Genomic DNA, 12,064 nt, shown 5'->3' with positions numbered 1-12,064 from the left:
GGTGCGTGTCTCATATGTGACGATGCACCCTCAGAGACCGGCATGTCCTCTGAGGAATCGCCCTCCTCACACACTGCGCTCACAGACGGCCCTGCAAGAGAACAGAGGGCACTATGAGGCATGTGCACAAACGTTGCGGTGCGCCAGATGCCAGGTGATGATAAGATCATTCGCGATCATGAGTGTTGAGTGTCAGCTTTCCCTTACCGGCCGTTTCTGCAGCGCCAGACTCGCCATCCGCCACGGAGAGGCAATGTTGCGTTCCGCTGATGTCGAGCGCCTCCACCTCTGCATCCGTAAGTACCAGCATGTGCGGCGGGCCCTCTCCAGTGCGGGCCCTTTCTCATGCGTTCTTGCATCTCTTCTCCTGTCAAGCCAAAACACAGATGCGTGCGTGAGTGCAGATTGCATCGTGAGACGCCTCAAGCATCGGTGTGGGTGGGTTGAGCATGGGGCAGATGGATGGGAGGATGCGTGTGCCACATGCCCATCCCATTGCATGGGGATTGGGGTGTGTGGTAGTGTTCGAGTGGGGACAGGGACAGTGGGTACTTGCGGGCACGGCGAGGATGGTGAGTGAGTGGCTGTGAGGATTGCTGCGGGAACACTGTGGTGGCTGTGCAGAAGGGGTTGTGATGTGTTTGGTGTGATGTTGGAGACGGGATGTGGGAGGGTGCGTTAGTGTACTCACTTTGCCGGACCTAGTGAGGTCATTGAATCGCTTTCGGCACTGCTCCCATGTCCTGGTGGTGTTGGCCCTGCTGCTGACCTCCGCCGCCACCTCTGCCCATGCCTTCCTGGTGACGGAGCCAGGGCACTTGCGTCCGTCCGTCGGGAACAGCGTGTCCCTCCTCCTCCTCCTCCTCACACCCTCCAGAAGCAGCTGCAGTGCGGAGTCGGAGAACCGTGGCGCAGCCTTGCCCCTGGGGTGCGCCATGCTGTGATGCCTCTTGCTTGAAGCAGGAGGGGCTTTGGGGGACTGCCCCTTTAAATAGAGCTCCACCATCACGATAACGTTAATGCGCATGCGCAGCCCGCCGGCGCGCAGCTGGGGAGCGGAGAACCCGTAACCACGGCTTAATGGAATCAATTATCCCGCGATCGCGCGGGGGGCGCACTCATTTAGCCGTCCGCGTTTTCCACGCTCCCGAAGGACCACCCGCCGGGAACCCGCAGGCCTGCTAAAATCGGGCCCTCTGACTTTGGGTTCGGACCGTTTGTATATTCAGTAGTCCTGTATGTACTGTCTCTCTGTCTGATTGCCTTGACAACGGGCAGTTGGAAAGATTATCTGTAATCACCAGGCATTGTTCTCTGACTATATATGCGGTAACCTTCAAGGAATTCCACACTCACCTGACGAAGGAGAAAGCCTCCGAAAGCTTGTGATTTTCAAATAAAACTGTTGGACTATAACCTGGTGTTGTAAGATTCCTTACATTTGTCCACCCCAGTCCATCACCGGCATCTCCACATCCTGATTTTACTTCATTCAGGAAGTGACAACGCCAAGGCCAAGCCTTGTTTTCTCTTTAGATTCCCCTTACACACACACCACACCATCGATAAGCTCTCCTATAAAAAGGATACAAGAGAGTCCCCAATTGATAACCACGACCTGAATACAATTAACACTAATTGATTGAAATCATTCAATTAACACCTTGGTGATCTGAACAGGATATTCATAATCTTTGCAAGTGTGCTTCTTCAATCTTTTCAAAGGTGGACTGAGAAAACACTTGAGACCAGATATGAATTATTAAGCTGTTTTATTTCATAACAAATGAACATATAGATTTGATTACACTCACGTAGTTTAATCAGTACAATTTGCCTTTGCATAATAATACAAAATAATGAGCATACCATGCGTCTCCTTAGTAGTGGATCATCCTACTTAACTTGAACAAAATAACTCCTAACTGACCTCCTGTATTCTCCTTCTGAGCCTGACCACCAGTTGCCTTCGCAGCTTTGAAAACCTGACTGACTACCTACATTTCTGTCTCTGATTTCTCATACCCAGAAAGGGTAGAACCAGAGCATCCCAACATAATGGGCATAAGGTATTCATTGATTTGATTGCCAATACAGGCCAACAAATTCCTTATTTTTTATATTTTATGGGAAAACATCAAAGCTTAGCATATTAGCATTTTAACCACCTCTCAGTGCTTTTTTTAACTTATGTGAATAAGCTTTGTTTTAAAAAGAACCCAACATTTAAAAGAGACTCTTTTTTTCCACCAATCTTTTTGTGGAAAACTGGTCATAAAATCCTGAAATATGACAGTATTAAAAGTTACCGTATATATCAGACTTCAATTTGCATGCAGCACCTGTTCTTCAGCAGCAAAACCATCAATTACTTTAAAGAAAAGCACACAAAAAATTTGTGTAAAGCCATAGAGCCATTGCTATATATATATATATATATATATATACACACACAGAAGTGATTTAGTGTAAATTATTTATAACACATCACTGAAATATTCTCTCCTACATTAAACAGTGCAATTACCAGCTGAACCATCAGGGCAGCTCCATATACTGATCTTTGATGTAAATATATGCTTTTATAGTAATGGCTAAGACCATTTCATTGAGTACATTCCTCTTGCCATTTGTGGAATAGCACTATAAGACTATAATTACTGTTGGAGAATTGATCTAAAAACCACAATATTTTCCATTGCAGTGAATAGAATTGTTCTTAATTGAGTGAAGTATTTAATAGTCCAGTTTTAATTACAATAAATGCAAATAACAATTTAAATGTTTGCCTAGCGAGGAAAAGAGATTGTTGAATTGATGACCTGCGGGAATCATTTCTCACCTCTGCTTGTATGGGTACAAAACAGAAAGTATACTTTGTTCAGGAAAGCCTGATATAGGTATGTGTGAAGAAAATCTGTTTAGCGCTGCCCACTGCATGAGACAAAAATAGAATGGGCAAAAAAACAGAGCCCAGCACAGACTATTTATATATCATGAATGCACAAAGGTAAAACAAGGAGTGGAAATTAAGGCATGCTATAAGGACACAGACACTTGTAATTTGTACTTACAAATGAAATGATAATAGAATTTTGCCCAAAAAGCTTTGCGGTCTTCGGTCGCACATAAACATTTTCCCACAGGCTACAATAATGTTGCTTATTTACTTCTCTGCACTAACTTAGCAGAGATGTGGACATGAGTGAATGGATGAGGATAGGTCCGAGTTAGAAATAAACAATTCTTTCGATATTAACCAATGACTATATATTTTATCCCCTGCTTAAGTGTTAAAGGAAGTGAGACACAGAAAACCTTGCCTTGTTTAGGACTGATCTGCTTAGAAACACAGAATGTTCCTTGGCTTGCATGTTAAAGAAAGTTTAACTGTATTTTTTTTACTCGTTCATAGGATGTGGGTGTCACTGGCAACGCCACCATTTATTACCCATCCCTAATTGGCCTTGAGAAGGTGGTGGTGAGCCGCCTTCTTGAACCGCTGCAGTCTGTGTGGTGAAGGTTCTCCCACAGTGCTGTTAGGTAGGGAGTTCCAGGATTTTGACCCAGCAACAATGAAGGAACGGCAATATATTTTCAAGTCAGGAAGATGTGTGACTTGGAGGGGAACGTGCAGGTGGTGTTGTTCCCATGTGCCTGCTGCCCTTGTCCTTCTAGGTGGTAGAGTTCGCAGCTTTGGGAGATGCTGTCGAAGAAGCCTTGATGAGTTGCTGCAATGCATCTAGTAGATGGTACACAGCAGCCATGGTGTGCCAATGGTGGAGGGATGGGGTGCCAATCAAGCGGGCTGCTTTGTCCTGGATGGTGTCGAGCTGCTTGAGTGTTGTTCGAGCTGCACTCATCCAGACAAGTGGAGAGTATTCCATCACACTCCTGACTTGTGCCTTGTAGATGGTGGAAAGGCTTTGGGGAGTCAGGAGGTGAGTCACTCGTTGCAGAATACCTAGCCTTGACCTGCTCGTGCAGCCACAGTGTTTATGTGGATGGTCCAGTTTAGTTTCTGGTCAATGGTGACCCTCAGGATGTTGGTGGGAGGGGATTCAGCGATGGTAATGCAGTTGAATATCAAGGGGAGGTGGTTAGACTCTGTCTTGTTGGAGATGGTCATTGCCTGACACTTATCTAGCGCGAATGTTACTTGCCATTTATCAGCCTGGATATTGTCCAGGTCTTGCTGCATGTGAGCATGGACTGCTTCATTATCTGAGGGGTTGCAAATGGAACTGAACACTGAGCAATCATCGGCGAACATCCCCACTTCTGACCTTATGATGGAGGGAAGGTCATTGATGAAACAGCTGAAGATGGTTGGGCCTAGGAACTCCTGAAGCAATGTCCTGGGGTTGAGAAGATTGGCCTCCAACAACCACTACCATCTTCCTTTGTGCTAGGAATGACTCCAGCCACTGGAGAGTTTTACCCCTGATTCCCATTGACTTCAATTTCACTAGGGCTCCTTGATGCCACACTCGGTCAAATGCTACCTTGATGTCAAGGACAGTCACTCTCACCTCACCTCTGGAATTCAGCTCTTTTGTCCATGTAATGAGGTCTGGAGCCGAGTGGTCCTGGCGGAACCCAAACTGAGCATCGGTGAGCAGATTATTGGTGAGTAAGTGCCGCTTGATAGTACTGTCGACGACACTTTTCATCACTTTGCTGATGATTGAGAGTAGACTGATGGGGCGATAATTGGCCGGATTGGATTTGTCCTGCTTTTTGTGGACAGGACATACCTGGGCAATTTTCCACATTGTCGGGTAGATGCCAGTGTTGTAGTTGTACTGGAACAGCTTGGCTAGAAGCGTGGCTAATTCTGGAGTACAAGTCTTCAGCACTACAGCCGGGATGTTGTCGGGGCCCATAGCCTTTGTTGTATCCAGTGCACTCAGCCGTTTCTTGATGCCATGTGGAGTGAATCGAATTGGCTGAAGACCGGCTTCTTTTATGGTGGGGATCTTGGAAGGAGGCCGAGATGGATCATCCACTCAGCACTTCTGGCTGAAGATGGTTGCAAACGCTTCAGCCTTGTCTTTTGCACTCTGGACTCTGCCATCATTGAGGATGGGGATGTTCACGGAGCCTCCTCCTTCTCCCATTAGTTGTTTAATTGTTCACCACCAGTCACGACTGGGTGTGGCAGGACTGCAGAGCTTTGATCTGATCCGTTGGTTGTGGGATTGCTTAGCTCTGTCTATAGCATGTTGCTTCCGCTGTTTAGCATGCATGTAGTCCTGTATTGTAGCATCACCAGGTTGGCACCTCATTTTTAGATATGCCTGGCATGCTCTTCTACACTCCTCACTGAGCCAGGCTTGATCCCCTGGCTTGTTGCTGATGGTAGATTGAGGGATATGCCGGGCCACGAGGTTACAGATTGAGGTGTAATACAATTCTGCTGCTGATGGCCCACAGCGCCTTATGGATGCCCAGTTTTGAGCTGCTAGATCTATCCCATTTAGCACGGTGGTTGTGCCACACAACACGTGGGATGACGTCCTCAGTGTGAAGACAGGATGCCGTCTCCATGAGGACTGTGCGATGGTCACTCCTACAAATACTGTCATGGACAGATGCATCTGCGACAGATAGATTGGTGAGGACGAGGTCAAGTAGGTTCTTCCCTCGTGTTGGTTCTCTCATCACTTGCCACAGGCCCGGTCTGACAGCTATGTCTTTCAGGACTCGGCTAGCTCGGTCAGTGGTGGTGCTACCGAGCCACTCCTGGTGATGGACATTGAAGTCCCCCACCCAGAGTATATTCTGTGCCCTTGCTACCCTCATTGCTTCCTCCAAGTGGTGCTCAACATGGAGGAGGACTGATTCATCAGCTGAAGGAGGGCAGTAGGTGGTAATCAGCAGGGGGTTTTTCTTGTCCCTGTTTGACCTGATACCATGAGATTTCATGGGGTCTGGAGTCAATGTTGAGGACTCCCAGGGCCACTCCCTCCTGACTGTATATCACTGTACAGCCACCTCTGGTGGGTCTGTCCTGCCGGTGGGACAGGACATACCCAGGGATGGTGATGGAGGAGTCTGGGTCGTTGGCTGAAAGGTATGATTCTGTGAGTACGGCTATTATAGGATGTTGTTTGACTAGTCTGTGGGACTAGACTAGTGAGGAGGACTTTGCAGGGTCCACTGGGCTTGGTTTGCCTTTGCTATTGTCATGTCCGGTGCCTAGCTGTCCTATGCTGGGTGGTCCGTCCGGTTTTATTCTTATTATGACTTTTTGTAGCAGGATTATACAACCGAGTGGCTTGCTAGGCCATTTCAGAAGGCAGTTAAGAATCAACCACATTGCTGTGGGTCTGGAGTCGCAAATAGGCCAGACTGGGTAAGGACCACAGGTTTCCTTCCCTAAAGGACATTAGTGAATCAGATGGGTTTTTATGATGATCTGGTAGTTTCATGGTCACCATTATTGATAGTAGCTTTTTATTCCAGATTTTATATAATTAACTAAATTTAAATTCCCCAGCTACCATGACAGGATTTGAACTCATGATTATGGATTACTAGTCCAGTAACATAACCACTATGCTACTGTACACACAGTTGACCTGTAAGTAATGCTGAGGATAAGCAAGATGCTAAAGCTTGAACAAATAGGACACAGTGGCAGACCTATGGAAGATGCTGGGATGCAGCTACATCTCAATCGCTAACTTGTCTCCTATTATAAGTACGAACCCAATCCAACCGCACTACCATTGAAGATCCGACTTGGTCTTTGGTATCATCCCCGACTTCAACCCAATGACATTAGCCTGACCCCAAATCTAATCACTAAGGCAGCTCACAAACTGAAATGAATGAAGTTATAGCTAAAAGGACAGGATTATAATTTATTCAATTGGTTGTGTCAATTGTTTTTCATTCATTCTTTTAAAAAACTAATACTGTTTACATAATCTTCCTCATATGGCCATCCTATCCCCAAATTGCACTTTGCACATTCTGCACTGCTGCTCAGCCATCAGGGTTTGTGCATTCCACAGATAGATTCTCAAAAACCTCTAAACCATCTAAATGGCACTTTGCCAGTTTAACAAGTATGAGCATTTCATTATTACAGGCGAGTGCTCATTGCTCATTGGCCATTTCACTTCTCTTAATGCTAGAATATTTGGAAATACCCTACTAATCAGAGGAAAGTGCGGTTTTCACTAGCATCCCTCCATTACTAACGTAGAAGACAATAATCATCATAGGGTCAATAATCCATTCTATAAAAAAGACAACATGTGTCAATGTTGCACATTTGGCTTGAAAGAAAGAACTTACATTTATACAGTGCCTTTGTCATCCTCAGTGCATCCCACAGTGCTTCACAATCAAAGAGTTATTTTTGAAGTGTAGTCATTGTTGTTTTATAGACAAACACTGCAGCCAATTTGCAAACAGCAAGGTCCCACAATGAGATGAATGATCAGTTAATCTGTTCTGGTGGTGTTGGTTGAAGGATCAATGTTGGCCAGATCACAGGAAGAACTCTTCACTCTTCTTCAAAAAAAGTGGGATCTTCTTACCTGCTGCACTGATGTGTCCACCTAGATTATGTGCCCAGGTCCTGAAATGGGGCTTGAACCCACACCTTTTGCCTCAGAGACAGGGGAATTGAATATTTTTCCATTTTTAGCATATCCTATTAATACCACATACTCCCAGGTCAGATATACCATATTCAGATGTACAGTAAAGCTCCCTTGATTTTACTCACCCTCAAAAAGTACTGTACCTTATAAAGCATATCACAAAGTTATCATGAGTCTGTTTATTATATCACATCTGCAGATTAGATGTGGAGTTTTCTGTCTTTTAGCATCACTGTCCAAGCAATTACCTATTACAGTTATCATTTTTATTTAAACTAAAATAGTATGAATTTTTCAATTTACCACAACAGCCTGAGTTAGACTGTGACATTTTTAATACAAATTAGTGTTGAATTCTGGACAATTTTATGGTATGAATCCACATTCACAAGGAAATGGGTTGAAGCTGTCAAAATCTATTTCAAACAGAAGCCTTACTGCCAGCAGAGAAAGGAAACTTTCATCCCGTCGATCTGAGCAGGAATTCAAACTCAGGACAATCTTTGTGAAAGGAATTAGCACAACTGAACTCCTGAGCTCCACCTGTTATTTTCTCTTCTTCTCCTTAAGACAGAATCGTTAAGTGAAATTTTCTGAAATGGACAGATCATTTATTTACCAAAACTTGCACATAACTGGAATGGCTATTCTGTACTTGTACCTGTGCCAAGTGCAGAACAAATTGGAACTTGGCAACAATTCATTTTCATGCATTTGAATGGAATCTAGCTGACAACTCGACACATTTATGTAACCACTAGCCTGCCAGCAATCTTTCAGTGCTTACAGTTTGCTGTACAGTACTAGTGGGTTTGAAGCAGATTTTATATCTGTATATCAGATGCCAATAAAATTAACCATTCTTTCTATTAACACTGCCTAAAAATTCATAATAGATCTGTGACTTGCTGCTGAATCTAGTGGTAAATGGGCCTCAGACAGTACTATGAATTTATAGTTATGCTGCACATTTTGAATCAGTGTGACCTGATCTTTCCCATCAACACTAATGCCAAATCTGCAATACAATACTGCTGATTTTTGCAAAAATCAGACTCTGGCGACAATGGCAAGGCCATCTGGAAGAGCTGCTGTTGCACCACTTGTGTCCCAATCCACAGCCAGTGCACAGAACACTTCATATCATTACTTTTCTAAGTTCTTTTTTAAATATATCATGATTCAATTTCTGATTTCTGAAAAGAGCCCATTATCCCATTAATTCTTTTCAATAGTTAGAAATATCACCAGGAGGCTGAGTCCAGTAATCAGAGATCTGTGGGTCCATGGAGTTCAGCTTTCCCATATTCAGTGATATAAGCAGGCATGATAACTGCAGCTCCTGCTGGTCCTAGGTTAACAAACTTTGCATAGGAACATAGGAATTGCTAGACAAAAAACGACCAAGGTCCATCTAGTTCGCCTTCTACCTTCCTGATAGTCGCTTAATACAATTATAATGGAGTTGTTGACTAATCATAGCAATCAATCTATCAATTAGTCTACAACAGACCCAGACATGACCTAGATGGTGTAATACCACTAATGCACAATATTTCTCCTGAATTCGGGAGGTTTCCACAAGGTGCCCAGATACCTATGGGCAAAGTTGAGAGTTTCTAGAAGCTAACAAAAGAGTATTAAACCACACCTTCTATTAATAACAGTAATACAAAATTAAAGTAACTTTTAAATAGTTTAAAAGTAAGAGTTAAAAGTCCAATGGTGCACTATTTAGGATAATCAATAAATCTACACTTTCCCTTTCTATTCTTAACGACCCAGAACTCACTAGTGGCTCTGAACAAATGCATTATCCCAAAGATCTATCCTAGATCATACTGTATATCACAAAGCTATCATGAGTCTGTTTCTACATTACATCTGCACTTTAAGTTTTCTGTAATTTTGCAATCATCTGTTACGATAATCACTTTTTTATATAAGCTAAAACAAATTGAAATTGCTCAAGAGTTCAGTTCACATTTTGTTCATGTTTACTATTTTCTAAAAGCCCGAGGTGGTAGTTAACTACTTAACTTTTGGTAAGCTTACCTTCTCTCTCCACTTGTTACATAGGAGCTCCGAAAGAAGCCCAGCAGCTCGTCTGCTATATTGGCGCTGTATTTTATTTTTACAGTGTAAAGTTTCTGTGCCTTCAGCTCCTTGGTCAACATAATTACTAAGACTTGGTTTTGCGGATATAGGAAATATTTTCTGATCCCGAGAGAGTCAGAGCTGTTTGCAATAGTGACCTTTATCCCTTCAACCGGCAACTTGTCTGCATGCAGCACTATGTACTTAGTAGAATTCATGCAGCGTATCTGAATGCTGATTTCTCCAGAGAAAGTAAAGTTGTCCATGAAAGCTGTTATTTTCAGTTCATAATGATGGGGTTTTACAGAAGCGGGCAGTCTCAGCTGAGCCCATGGCTGTCCTGTAGTTTTTCTACGATTGGGGTTGCTGAAGCTCTCTCTAGTCTGGTTGAACTTGCTCCCATTATACACGGTGACATTCCCTACCCTGCTGCTACCGTCATTAGCACACTCCTCAAACTTGACACTCAGAAGCACTGCTATGATTGTGACTATGATAAGAGCCAAGATAGAAACGGCAAAACCCAGTACAAGTCTTTTGTGTACGGTGATGTGTCTTTCAGTGGTCCTGGGTCGAACCACCACTGAATCGGCCCACTGATCAGACAACCCCCTTCCATTCCTCATGGAGTCCTCTTCTATTACCATCTGCGTGAAAGACATGCTTTTGTTTCGTTTATCCTCTAAAGCCATCACACTCCCTGCTGCTAGTCTTTGAAAAGGCTCAGGTTATAAAGAAGAAAATGGTGAAAAAAAGTACTTCCTTGGTTGCCAGTGTAATTCAGATGTACCGAAGGGGAACAGATCTTTGCCCCAAATGGGAAAAAAAATCCAATCTTCTGTCATTGGAGTTTTTCTTTATTTGCATTTAATACTGGTCTGCAAATCTATAAGATGGAAGAGATTGAATTCTCTCAGATTAAAGAGTGGCTGTTTGTCAGACAGCAGATTACATTCCACTTGTCACTTTCTCCTGCAAGCCCATGTTTTCAATTTTTTTGCGGCTCAGTAGTTAGAAGAAATACTCTTTCGGCAAAAGATCTGGCAGTTAGTGTGTGTGTTGGCGGTGGCAAATCACCATTCCCACTGCGTTAGCATCTTTTGTGAACTGAAAAATTCAGAGCTGAATGATCAAGGTTCCATGGTCCTCCACACCCCTGGACAACCCTCCTGAGGAAAGTACAGATCACCAAACAACAGCTGTCACATCTCTCCATCTGCAGCCTGTTAAAGAAGAGAGATTCAGTTAGAATATGGACATTGGGCTCTGGCAAAAGACTCTGAAAACATATTAGGAGCATGGCAAACTGTCATCTCATTAGGCAGCCTCACTACAGGTTGGTGCCAACACTTTTTTTTGGTAACACCCAGATTTAAATCTTGGATTCTCACTTTCAGCTCAAGCAGCGCTCCCTCAGGCTCTGCTCCAAAAACAAAATTGAAAGAAAATACTAAATGGTTGCACGAACACTAACGACTTGCAATTCTGCAGAGACCTTGAACCGGCTAATACCATCTCGATGGTTACACAGATTGGTGCTAGCCGATTAAAATGCATACAAAAACACATCATAAAAATAAATCATAATAGCAATGAAAACACTGAAACCTGATTGCTGATATAGAGTCCTGTGCATAAAAACACTGGGTACAGCCACGTTCCGATGACCTTTCTGCTCAAGCAGCCAAGATAAATCAAAGCAAGCAAGACAAAGCAAGAGATACTGTCCCAAGATAATTGCGTTTATGTTGTCTGGGTTTATTCTTTTACTACGCGACATTGGTAGATTATGTGGCCACATGCCCTTTATTAATTTTTCATTTGTTTAGCAAACACCAGAAAATATATTTAAACGATCCTGAGCAATTATACATATGTACTTTAAAAAGTCTCAAACAAAACCGTTCACCATTGCTGCGTGGGAATCACTGCAGGACTGATAGTAAACAGAAAACGAGGCGTGTTCTTGGTTTACGAGTAGCAGGCTGAGGAAGTTCCCGACTGCTTGGAGTGCCGGCTGCTCTCTCCCTTTGCCGGACTTTGCTCCGTCTCCCCGCTGTATCGCTTGCGCCCTGAGGAAGCCGAGGGGTGATCGACGAGTGATTGGAGCAGCTTGAACCGCCCGCAATCGCCGCGTCACTTGTATGCCGCAGCCCCCAACCCAGCCTCCCACATATATATATATATATATATTTATATAGAGAGAGGGCGATTGGCACCCACCCACCCGGTTACCAATCTCACTCACCCATCGAATTTGTTACTGCAATTCAAAATCTGCAGTTGTGTATTTTTAGATGTTAGAAATGGTCAGAGCTCCAGGAAATCGCTTATATTAAAGCGTCCTT

The 12,064-nt window shown here is 43.7% G+C and overlaps 1 protein-coding gene across 1 annotated transcript in view; it reads right to left on the bottom strand.

Moving 5' to 3' along the window:
• The window catches only part of LOC137334626 (thyrotropin-releasing hormone-degrading ectoenzyme-like), a 102,864-nt gene extending 91,086 nt beyond the window's left edge, over positions 1-11,778 (bottom strand). The window contains exons 1-2 of the mRNA XM_067999446.1: positions 11,626-11,778; positions 9,675-10,939 (exon numbers count right to left, since the gene is read on the bottom strand). Coding sequence (XP_067855547.1) covers positions 9,675-10,408 — 734 coding nt within the window. The 5' untranslated portion in view covers positions 10,409-10,939; positions 11,626-11,778. The remainder of the gene's footprint in view (positions 1-9,674; positions 10,940-11,625) is intronic.
• Positions 11,779-12,064: the final 286 nt, after the last annotated feature.

This window comes from Heptranchias perlo, chromosome 18, assembly GCF_035084215.1.
Source record: "Heptranchias perlo isolate sHepPer1 chromosome 18, sHepPer1.hap1, whole genome shotgun sequence".
Classification (NCBI taxonomy): domain Eukaryota; kingdom Metazoa; phylum Chordata; class Chondrichthyes; order Hexanchiformes; family Hexanchidae; genus Heptranchias; species Heptranchias perlo.
The sequence above is the reverse complement of the archived record's forward strand: the minus strand, read 5'-3'. Positions and strand labels throughout refer to the sequence as shown.